This window comes from Phocoena phocoena, chromosome 1 (genome assembly GCF_963924675.1).
Source record: "Phocoena phocoena chromosome 1, mPhoPho1.1, whole genome shotgun sequence".
Lineage (NCBI taxonomy): Eukaryota > Metazoa > Chordata > Mammalia > Artiodactyla > Phocoenidae > Phocoena > Phocoena phocoena.
In genome coordinates this window covers 73860261-73873070 of record NC_089219.1, presented here as the reverse complement: position 1 = coordinate 73873070, position 12810 = coordinate 73860261, and the positions used below count along the sequence as shown (strand labels likewise).

At 34.4% G+C, this 12810-nt stretch overlaps 1 protein-coding gene across 1 annotated transcript in view; it reads left to right on the top strand.

Annotated features, from left to right (window-relative positions):
- TTLL7 (tubulin tyrosine ligase like 7) overlaps window positions 1-11668 on the top strand; it is a 93224-nt gene extending 81556 nt beyond the window's left edge. The window contains exons 19-20 of the mRNA XM_065881409.1: window positions 5239-5412; window positions 11548-11668. Of these exons, the coding sequence (XP_065737481.1) occupies window positions 5239-5412; window positions 11548-11668 (295 nt within the window). The remainder of the gene's footprint in view (window positions 1-5238; window positions 5413-11547) is intronic.
- Window positions 11669-12810: the final 1142 nt, after the last annotated feature.

The window sequence follows — 12810 nt, the reverse complement described above, 5'->3', positions numbered from 1 at the left end:
CCTTCTTGGTAGAAAGGCTAAATGAAATTAATAGATTCCCAGGCATTTTTGCCTCCAGTTTTTTGTTTCCCTTATCCATCCTACTGTCAGAGTCATTTCCTAAAATCTGTAATGATTTCCCTCATTTATCATTAAAGTCTAGACTTTTTATCTAGAGATATAAGACTCTTTAATATGCTGATTCTTTCTTATTTCTCCAGTCTTCTCTCTCATTACTCTCCTACTTAAACTTTGCTCCCCAAAAACAAATTCATTATTTTTCAAATATCTTAAAAATTTGTCCTTTTCTGCCTCCAAACTGTTAGTGTCAATGGGTAGCTGATTGGGCTGCCTTCTACAACCCCATTTCTCCAATCCCCTCTGCATTATTTAAATCCTATGTAAAGACCCAGACCATGCCCTTTTTTTGGGAAAACCTTAACAGACTATTCTAGTCTGACATGATCTCTGAATGTCTTCCATTTAAATATTCTAGTCATCTAGTACTGAATCATTTATACCATTTGCAGACTTATTCTCACCACCATAATTTTCCTCAGCTACCATTCACCAACAGGGAGAATTCACAAGGTGCTCTGGGTTGTGATGAAATCTGAGAATAATCTTGGCCATAAATTATTTCTACAGAGACTTAAGTGAAACATTTGAACTGTACTCCATGGCCCTTAGTTGATGGCTGTCTGTAGAAGTTCTCTTAATCTAAAGTCATAATTAGAATTTTTTTCTGTTTTTTGATCCACTGGTTGGAATGTTGAACATGGATTTCAGCTACTCTTCACAAATGGAAGGCACTGAGATAGTCTGCTACTGAAATTGGTGCTGATGACACTATTTTGGTAATTTACTCTGACTCCATTCAGAATCCTTTTCTCTTGTACCTAGCACACCACTCCCCCCCAGATGTCTCTGGTGGTATCTATTACTACTAGTAATCATAAAGAATGTAAATAACATTTATTGAAAGATTACTAAGTGCCTGATACTGTTTTTCATAGTAAACATTTTTATAATTACCACTACAATATTTTGAGTAAACTATTATTATTATTTTCATTGTATAGATAAGGAAATGGAAGCATAAAGTATATAACTTGCCCAAGTTCTCATAGTGAGCCTGGATTTAAACCCAGGTTGTCTGAGTCAAGAGCCCAAGCTCTTAACTCTATGCTTTATTCAGTCCTCTCAAAGCAGCATTGCCCATGGTTGCCAAGCTTGCTATACTGCAAGCCCATAGCATTAGCCCAATCCCCAGCCCACTGCACTGGAGCGGCTGGAGCAGGAGTAGCTTTGAGTCCTATTTGACCTCCACTCTCCATCCATTTCTTTAAAAACTTGGAGGCTTGTAGAGATGAGTTTTACATCCGATTTTGTTTTTTTTTTGTACCTTTACAAATGGCATTCCTAGGCTTCTTCAACTTAGTGAAGTCACATAGTGTTGTGTGTGTTTGATTGTCACTTTGGACCCAGACTAGTTCTGCTTATTCTTTGAATCGTATCTAGTCAATGTATACTCCTTTAACCTTTGATCTAACAGCCTAGCGGTCTAGGTAAAAATCTACTCTTAGCTCATTTCTAAAGGAATGATTTTAATAAAAGGTGTAGCTGTCTTTCACAGTTAGGTGTAAAACTCTTAGAAAAAACATTCCAAATAACTCTGGGCCACCTTGATTCCTGCCTCTGCCTGTCAACATCTCAATAATAAAACAAAATGAATAAACCATTCCCTGTCCACGTCCAGAAACTTCAAAGAATATTGTAGATGTTTGTCATAGGTTTTCCTAGAATTGGCCCAGGGGTTTGGCTGATGCATCAAAGAGAAAACACCCTCATCCCCCTCTCTTGCTCTTCCAGGCTGCTGAAGCCCATGCTCAGTGACCGTTTTTTATCACATGCAGCCTCCTGGGAGTGCTATTCAGAATGATGCTCCACGTTCTGAATGTGTCCTCTCCAGGGGAACAGCTTTTGGAATTTTCATGCATAAAATTATCCACCATGTTTTACTGAGCCAGGGGAAGCCTAGGTGCTATGGGACTCAAACTCAGGCCACAGAGCTCAGGAAGGGTGGCCAAGGGAAGCAATATTTCAGCTTAGACTTTCAGAATGAGGAAGAAGAGGAATTTGCCAGGTAAAGCAAAGAGGAGGAGGCAGGGGGACTATGGGAGAAGGAATGTATTATTTGGAAAAGCCCTCTTTCCACTCAAACTCCTGATATGTAAACCCCAAAGGAAAGAATCTAGTTTAGACCCTTTAGCCAAAGACATTTTCCTATGGAAGTTTGTCGTAGAAAAGCTTTTCTTTTACAATCTCAGGGAAAGAAGAAATTGTAAGGAATATTCTAAGGCAGCAGTCTGCTTCTAGGCTGAATTATATGCCTACCTGAAAATGTATGCGTATCATATAGACTACTTAAAATGATGTGACTCTTACTGTTCTCATATCACTTTCAACTGGATGTTGCGTTGTTCATACTTTTCAGCTCATTAATCTTTCTGTTGCTGATTGTCCGGTTGGTGTAGTCCAGATTTTTTTTTTTTTTTTTCTTACTTTCCTTTCTTCTTTGGGCTACTCAGTCATTCATTTGGGCTTCTACCAGAGGAGAAAGAAATGAATGTTTCACTTTTTAGATAGCTGCTTTATTAAATATTTTGATGAAAAAGCTGGTAAAAATTATTGGATTACTGGATAATATGAGGCTTTTCAAGTCTCTGGATTTCATTAATCATTCCCCTTTGTTACCGGGAGGTTATTCAGTATTCTGTATCTTATTGTTATATTATTAAAAATGTCATTTGAAGTCATTTCTTTTCATATTTCTCTGAGGATTAGGGAGTTCCAGAGAGAACTTTTTAACCATTTCATTTTTCTTTTTGAATTCATAGATTTTGGCCCTCCCATTTCCTTGGAATTTAGATTTAGAAAGCAGGCAGATAAGACCCTGGGTTCTTTGATAAAGGCACTGGTATTTTAAATTATTTCTCCATCCTTTCACCTTCTTAAAACTTTTTGTGTTAGTATTGGAAATTGAGATACTGTCGTGTTCTAGAGGCATTTCATATCAGCTGTGCCAGGTAGTGGGTAGGAGGGAGGGGACACGGTTCAAAAACATTCAGGTTGAAGAATAGGTTTCTTTTGTGCAGAGGGGGTGCCATTAGCCTAGTACCAAACAAAGCAAGTCCTGGTCATTTTCTTTTTTCTTTATGAGTGATTCTGGAGTGTTGACACTTAAATATGGATTAATAGAGTAGAATGTGGTCTTTGGTCAGTGGTGGTGAACATACACACCAAAATTAGGTAGAGAACCTTGATTCGTATGTTTATTTTGAATATTTAAGGAACAATGAGAGAATGAGAAGCCAAAGCTGCTTATATTATAACTCACATATTTCTCAGAGTGTTACATCAAATTAAGGTGCTATTTGAAGAAGGTCCTTTGCCTTTCCTCCATTTTATGTGTTCTTTTCTTACGTCTGTACTCCAAGTCAGCAAAAGAAAAATTACCGTGATGTGAGGAACCTGATAGTGAATCTAATCAGATGTCTCCAAAGTATCAAAATATAAATATATTCAAATTCAGGGGTGAGGGTGGTGATGGAGGTAGGCTTTTACAGAAATACCCAGAATCCCAGGGGAGAGAAAGTAAAAGTGCTCAGCTGAGAGTCAGACAGTCAGAATGTTTTCTTTGTGTATTTACGTTTGTATGAAATTTTGATTTCTCTGGGCCCAGTCATGTAAGCCTTGCTAGATCAAGACTTATCAGTTATAAACATATTCCCTTATTAATTGGTGTTCTCCTGTTTTTCTTGATTACATCAAGTAAATTGGAGATATATCTATATACACACAAATGTGCATATCATATCTAGTTATTCTTATATTTAGTAATTAAATTTTTAGAGTTAATTTAGCTAACATATTACTATTTCTTGAATGAAAGTAACTTTTAATCCTTTTTAAATAAAAAAATAGTATTATATTTAGCCCCGAACATCTTAGAAAATGGAAGAAAATTTATTCCTTTCAATCTACTTATTTGAATCTTATTCCCTTTAAGAAAATCTGTCATTCACTGATGACATGCTGTCTTTTCTCCTGAAAAAATAAACAGTAGCCTTTCTACTAAAAAATACCTTTCTGAGTTTCTAAAGCATTTTTTTAAAATTCCAAAGATATCAAATATCCACAGAAGATTGAAAATGGAATCTTTGAATTTCCCACTGGGAAGTACATTTTCTTCAGAAAAATATTTTCCTTAATATTTTTTTCTTTCTGAAAATCTAGTCTTTTCTCTCTCTGCGGGTTAAGCGAATTGGTTTATGTAAAATGAGACTTGAACCATTACCAAGTCTTAAAGCAAACCTTCCCCTTGAGGCTTGAAAGGAGTTTCAGTTACACTAAGGAAATAAGTCAGTCTCTCTCTCTCTCTCTCTGTCTCTCTCTCCCTTTCTCGATGGTGGTAGGGTGATAAGATGTTTCCTGATTTGGGCCATGACAATCAGCTTAGGAATTGTGAATACATATATATGTGTACACACACACACGCATGCATGCATGCATGCACACATTTAAATTTACCAAGACAGTATGTACTACTGCCTGCTGTGCACTAAGCTGAGTGCACTGAAGGAGGGAAGACACTACCTTTGGAACTGCAGTAGGGCAGGACTTGTGGAGATTACATTACATCTACAGTATAGAACCTGTGCTCTAGGAATATCATGGACATAATTACATATGAAAGTGTTTTGAAAGGGGTGGTCATAAGCAAAGGATTAACCAAAATTCTCAGAGAGTATCTGAGAGATAACAATTAAGAGATCACAAATTAAGTTGCAGCAACTTTTTAATTTGTGGGATCATTATTAATATAAAAATAAATTTAGCTTCCTAGAAAATGTAAATTCTTAGAATACCTAACTTGTGAGAAATTAGCTCAGTATTTTACAGTTACTTTAATGTAGAGTAACTCAATTTTTAGGAGGTGTTGGGAAACCATCCTGTTACTTAGAGCTAGCAGCAGTGAAGTCTTTAAAGATATGAATTCTATGTTGTGTTTTTTTTAATGTAAAGATTAATTTCCAAATTTGTATATTTACTTTATACCTCTCAACCATCTGTAGTCACTTCAAATGTGTGAGGCCATTTCTACGTTTTTTTAATGGGTTTGTTGCTAGGTAAGTGATATAGTTGGTTGCCATTTTTAACAGCCACATGAGGTCATGTCTGTTTCCATGCCAACAGATCCTCTTGGGAGAGTATTTTCAGTAAAAGCCCGGAGGTGGTGACTCCTTTGCAGCTCCAATGTTGCCAGCGCCTGGTCGAGCTTTGTAAACAGTGCCTGCTAGTGGTTTACAAATATGCAACTGACTCAAGAGGATCACTCTCAGGCATTGGTACCAATTGGGGTAATTCCAGGTACTGGTTTACATTTCCTAGACCCTGTGAGTTTTATATAAAGTAATGCCACAATGCAGTTTGAAATTGAAAGTCTCTTTTTGTCTATATGGTTAGAGAAAAAGCTAAAGACTAAAAATTCATACATGCTATTATCTATAAGATTCTTTTAATTTGAACAATCTTTACCTTTAAAGGACTGAACAAGGACAGCAATTACAAACCCGGAGGTGACAGAAATAACCCACATGGAGATTGTATTATTTAACTTATATACTTTTGCTTTCAAAAGCCAAGTAAGAGCATACAAAAGGGTAATAAATTTAATTTTTCCCCCAATAGGGATATTTCAACATTTGTCCTTATCCTAATATAGTTGAGAAGATGCCTTTAGTTTAATTTTTATTGTTCAGTATGCCTCTACTATTCCCTTCATCACCAAAAAGATCTATGGGAGGTGGATTTTAAGTTCCATTTAAAAACTGGATTTTTATAAATATTGTCCAGTTAAAATAGGTAGTTTTCCAAAAGTATGAAAATATTGTTTTTAAGCTGCAAAGATACACGAATAAACAGGAAGTACATTTTAGCACTTCTGAAGACAGTCGTAGTTCCATTTAGAATTAAAGACGAATATGTGACTTTTAGTATGTGTAAGTTGTAGTACTTTCAGAGACAATTTTCAGTCTCAGCATCTCTGTATTTCTATCTTTCATGTACTGAGCTTCCATATAAGCTCATTTACGTGGCTAAAAACATTTTTTAAAAACCACTGAGTTAGGGCTTCTGCCTTTGGTAATAGAGCAAGCACTGGGTATTTGGACAAATCCTCCCTCTGATGACAACAAGAAAAGCTGGACAAAATACCAAAACATTTGCTTGAAGACATCAGAGAGTTAAAACCAGGTACTTGTTAGCGAGTACTAGTTAGTACTGAATAATGCTTTTGACAGACTCATGGGCCTAAGGGAAAAAAGTAGGAGTTCAGGGCCTGTCAAAGATTGAGGCCTTGATAAACAACATAGATTCCTTCAAGTGACAATGTCCCAGATGTTTTGCAAAGCAAAAGTTGACAGAATTACAGGGAAAAATAGACAAATCTACAACCATTGAGGGAGATTTTAATATATACTTCTCAAAAAATTAGAGACAAAGAACATTTTAACAATATGATTAACAAATTTAACTGTCATATTATAGTGAATTCAGTGACTTCAGAATACAATACACTAAGCATATCTGAATCTGTTATAAAAATCAACTATATAGTGGAATAATAAAACATAGTTCGAAAAATTGAAATCACACAGAGTATTATTTCTCATCACGTGCTATTAAAAATAACAAAATATCCAGAAAATCCATACTTTAGAAAGATAAAAAATATACTTTAAATAACCCATGAATCAAAGAAGAAATCATAATGAATGTAAGAAAATATTTTTAACTGAATGATAACAAAAATATTACAAATAAAAACACAGTATGTACATAAATCATTATTATAGGAATACTTATAGGCTTAAATGAACATATTAGGGAGGGGTAAGGCAAAAATTAAATGATCTAAGCAACCGTCCTGAATGATGACAGAATGATATTAAAGTAAACCCAAAGAATACAGAAAAAGGAAATAATAAAAATGAGAGCAGAAATTAATATAATGATGCAAACGGAATAAAGAAGATCAAAATGGCAAAAGTGGGTTTTTTAAAAGGCTAATAAAATTGATAAACAACTGGTGAGACTGATCAAAATGTAAAAGACAAAAATAGTTAACGTCAAGAATAGAAATAGAGATGTTACTGCAGATATTACAAATATTGAAAATTTTATAAGAAATATGAATAATTTCATGCTGATAAATTCGGTAATTTAGATTGTTAACAAATTCCTTGAAAAACACGTATTACCAAAAGTGAGAAGAAGATATACTCTTAATTATTGAAAAAATTGAATCAGTAATTAAAAACCCTTCCACAAAGATAAGTCCAGATTCATAGGTCTTTACTATCTAATTCTACCCACCCAGAGAAGAGAAAATTACTATCTAATTCTATCTAATTCTACCCACCCAGAGAAGAGAGAAGTACTATCTACTTCTATCTAATTAAACCCACCCAGAGAAGAGAGAAAAGGAAGGAATGTTCTCTAACTTGTTTTATGAGGCTACCATACCTTTGATACCTGACCAGGACATTGACAGTCTAATCTCGCTCCTGTACATAGATGGAAAGATCTTACATAAAATATTAGCAAAACAAACCCAGAAACCTTAAATAGGATAATGTATCATGACTAACGTTTGTTTATTGCATCAGCTTAATTGTACAATAACATTAAAAAGTGATCAATGTAATTTTAGTAGAATAAAAAATCATTTAAAAATATATGGATGGGCTTCCCTGGTGGCGCAGTGGTTGAGAGTCCGCCTGCCGATGCAGGGGACACGGGTTCGTGCCCCGGTCCGGGAAGATCCCACATGCCGTGGAGCGGCTGTGCCCGTGAGCCATGGCCGCTGAGCCTGTGTGTCCGGAGCCTGTGCTCCGCAACGGGAGAGGCCACAACAGTGAGAGGCCCGCGTACCTCAAAAAAAAAAAAAAAAGGATAAGTCACTTGTTAGAATTCAGTATATTACATTCATGCTTAAAAAATGCTTAGCAAGTTAGAAACCAAAGGGAAATTCCTTAATCTAATAAAGGATAAGTACAAAAACCCTACAATCATATACTTAATGGTGAAATGTTGAAGGCTTTCCTTCTGAGGTGAGAAACAAGACAAGATTGACTGTTATTACCGCTTCTGTTTACCATTGTGTTGGACCTAGCTCATTCAAGGAAGCATGCCAAAGAAGTAAAAGGCATTGGATTTGAGAGAAAGAACTAAAACTCATTACTAATGGATATGATTGTGTTCACAGAATCTAAGTAAATCTACAGATAAATTATTAAGTAAATTTAACAATTTTGATGAAATGAAAGTTGGGATAAAATCAATTGTATTTTTTCTATATTAATAACAAACAGCTAGAATATATGACATTTTAGATACAATATCATTTTTCAATAGCATCAAAGAATAATTCTTAGGAATAAATGTAACAAAAATGTGTAAGTCTAAGGTGTTTCTCCTTGGGATGAGTTAGCTACAAGTTAGCTAGTTTTGTACTTTGAGAGTAAGCTACAATAAAAATAAAGCTGGAAACTTCACATTTTTTGGTGCTTTAGCACAAACTCTTTAGATACAGTCTATAGAACCACTTTCTAGAGATTCTTCCTGCTAAAAATATCAAATTGTATTATTTAACTTCATTGCAAAGAACATTTCAAAAATAATCTTTGATGTTCAGCTAGTGTGGGATCTCCCAAGAGATACTAATGGAGATATTAAGGCAAATAATCCATTGTGTTTCCCTGTAATGCTTTAAAATATCCCACAGCACTTGCTTTAGGGAAGCAAAATGTTTCTTCCAATGTGATTTTATATGCTTTTTCTAGTTCACACTGAATTTCTTTTCCTTTCTAAGTCTTTTTTTTTTTTTTTTTTTTTTTTTTTTTGCGGTCCGCGGGCCTCTCACTGTTGCGGCCCCTCCCACTGCGGAGCACAGGCTCCGGACGCGCGGGCTCAGCGGCCACGGCTCACGGGCCCAGCCGCTCCGCGGCACGTGGGATCCTCCCGGACCGGGGCACGAACCCGCGTCCCCTGCATCGGCAGGCGGACTCTCAACCACTGCGCCACCAGGGAAGCCCCCTTTCTAAGTCTTTAAAAAAGTTTTATTTTCTGCTTCTATTAAAAAGTTTAGGTTTGCAGATATATAATATTTTTCTACTTTCTAGGTTTTTTATACTTTATATTTCTGAAAAAAATGAGTATAATCATTATATCCTTTAGTTTTAAAATTGGGATTCACACAGAAATGACAGTATAGTATAGCTGCTGGGAGCACTGGTTCTGGAGTGAGACCAAATAGATTTGAATCCTGGCTCTGCCACTTACTAGCTACGTGCCTGTGGGCAAGGCATTTAACTCCTGTGCACTCTGGTGTTTTCATCTTTAAAATGGAGCTGATAATAATACGTATCATAGAGAATCATTAGAAATAACTAATATTTTTAAATCAATTATAATGGTCCTGGCACACAAAAACACTTTTAAAATACAAAATAGTGTTAAGGAAAATAGTATTAGTTAGCTCTAACCCTGGACTTTGTACTTTTATTTTTTCATCTGTGAAAATGGAGATCTTTAGCTCAGAAGGCTATGTGAATGTTATCGTAATGTCAGTAGTAACTACTGCTTGGAAATTCTTCAAAAGAAAGTCAGCAAAAGTTACTGTTTACTATAATAATTATCAATGAAATCAGAATGTATTTTCAGTAGAAGATAGAATAACTCTCAACTAATATGGAATAGTGGTTTTTGATCAAACACTTTAGTTTCTTTTGCACCTTTGCCCTAGATAGGAAGGGTAGCCTTTTCCTGGCAGAAGATATCAGATCAATCATCATGACTCCACTAGCTCTTGACATAATAATTAATCCATATAAATTACCTAAGTGGTATTAAGAAAATAATTTATATAATCTGTGATGTGAGAAATCAATTGTTTCGTTATTCATCACCCATTGTGCAATTTCGATTTAATTTATATTGTTGTATATTATTTAACTGCTCTATTAACTTAATGATTTGAGCAATTATTTATAGTTTGTGATATTAATAGATTAAGGGGATATTATCAGATAATTCATGATCAAATGATATTTATGAATATTATGGAGAATTCTGCCATTTTAATCTGAATGCTATACGCAGTTTGATCATAGTGAATTCATATTCTTCTACAAAATTCATATAACACAACTATAAATGTAATTTCCCATTGACACAGAGGTTAGTAGTTACCAACATTATTTCATATAGAATAGGTAACTAATCCTTGGCCTTCAATTTCTTCACGTGTCTTTGGAAGTATGATACTGTGGCTGGAAGATGCTAAAGTCAAGTGAAGAAAATAAGTGATTTGATGCTCTACCTTTGTTTCTTTTTTCAAGACTAATTATAAATCTCCTTCTGTTGCTACTTCTGCTCTTGGAATTTTTTATAGATATCTTTGTCCTGACTTTCTAGCATGTCCTTCTCATCATTACCAGGATTTAACGCTTTTAATAGTGATGCTTATTTGCATTTGCTCATGTGGATTTCCTTGATCATTTCTCTCTTAACATATAGATTGGACTGGCCTAATGCTAATCAGAGGTTTTCCAGAGAAAACAGATTATACAGGCACACACTCCTACTTGTAATTACTGAATCCCAAAGCTCTGAAAACTCAAACGAATAAAAATAAAAGTAACCCATTTATTGGCACATCTGAATTGACACGAAGTTGTTAATAGTCTTTATCCAATTTATTGTGAATATTTCTCCATTTCACTACAGAAATATTAATGATTTGTTTACAGGATGCTGCCCCAAGACCCTGATGATGTTACATTATATATAAAATATATACTATAGTGTCCTAAAATCTGGAAAATTTATGTATTCTGAAATATATTTGGCTGAAACGGTTGCATGCAACCTGTAATTATGATTGTTTTTGGTTTTCTGTAATCACAAGCACCCAGTAGTCCAAGAATATAAAATTTACAATCTAGTTATGAATGTTAATCTTTAACTTTTTCTTTTAGATTACCTATAGTCATAACACATCAATTATATATTTATTAAATTATAATCAATGGTTTCAACATCCTTGAAACATTATTTTAATTGGTTAGCCAAATTCTCATGTCACATGTTTTTAAGAAATATTTGACTGGTTACACACATTATTTACAGAGGTGAATGATGAATTCCAAATTAACATGAGCCATATAAACAGTCTCCTATCATGTGAGTTCATGGCTGTTTATGGGATGTCTTGGGACACTAAGATCACATGTTACATCTATATTCAACTCTTTGGGTAAGGCTTTATGACCCTCTCCCTGCCTCCCCTCCTCAACTCAGGAGAGGGAATCTTTTTATGTGGGTTGCATTGTTATAGTATCATTTCTCATGTAAGATGTACAAATTATTAACCACATAATATTTTAGTGATAGACGTTAATATTAGTTTGTAAAGTCTAATTTTTTAACTATCATTTTTAGGTATTTACTACCAGGAAGTACACAATTCTTCATGAGAACACCAACCTACAACTTGAAATACAGTTCACCTGGAATGGCTCGCTCCAATGTTTTGTTTACATCCCGGTATGGCCATTTGTGAAACAGAGGGAAGATCGCCATGGGTTATGCATAATAGCGATTCATATTTTTCCCAACTTAACATTGCAAAGACAGTGACCATTAAGTGCTGTTTTATGTATATATGACATATATGTGTGTGAAACTATATACACACATGCACTCAAATAACATATATTTATTATAATATATGAAGGAAGAATTAGCAGGAAACTGGATATAAGATTTAACCTTTCTGGAAATGTAATAAACCATGTTAAAATTGTTTACACAAATATGTGAATGTCTAGAATTTGCTAGGTTTATAATTAATACCTTCCTACTAGAAATGTTATTTTTGCTGCAGAGTATATAAAACAGAATTGATCCTGAAGATCCCATTACAGTGTTAAATTATTTTCTAGGTAATATGTCTTTTGACTTGAAAAAGCATTAATAGTAAATTACCTTATTAATTCTCATATATAGTGGCTATTTAAAATGAAAACAAAAATTAGAAGCCTGGTGTTGCTTGATGATAGGATTAAGTATGAAACAGGTTTGTCATTACTATAGCACACTGTAAAGTACTATAAAAATCCCAACCAGATTCTCCAAGATTTTTATCCCTCAGTGTGGAAATTTAGCTACTTGTGAAAGTGATAATGTAAATTTTCAGTAAGGATCTAGAAAGGTCATACTATGATCTAAAATGGAAGACAATCCAGTGGGTTAAAAATAAACAAAACTTACTAGCTTGTATTTTTACTTTTTATTGGGAGTCACATAAAGGGAACAGAAAATGGTGGTAATGACAAAATTGTTCCGTATGATTTTGGTATCTCTTACCGCTGTTACCACTCACTTTTTTTTGGAAAGTATATCTCTGATGAGTACATATGGTCAAATACAATTTCTTCTGTTCAAAGAGCTGATATTTTAAACTTATTTCAGTGTTACAGAAGTGTCACACTTATTTTATAAGTCTCTCAATGCTGAGACCAAATTACATTGCAAAGACTAATACAGAGTTTCATATTGCACCATAGAAAATAATCTAAATTATTGCAAATAGGAGATTCTGATTACTAAATATTATTAGTTATCGATGTGCCCTTGAGAATTTAAAAAAAAAAAATCAAAATAGAGTTTGAAGTTTTCTTCTTGTCCAAAGTTATTATGTGT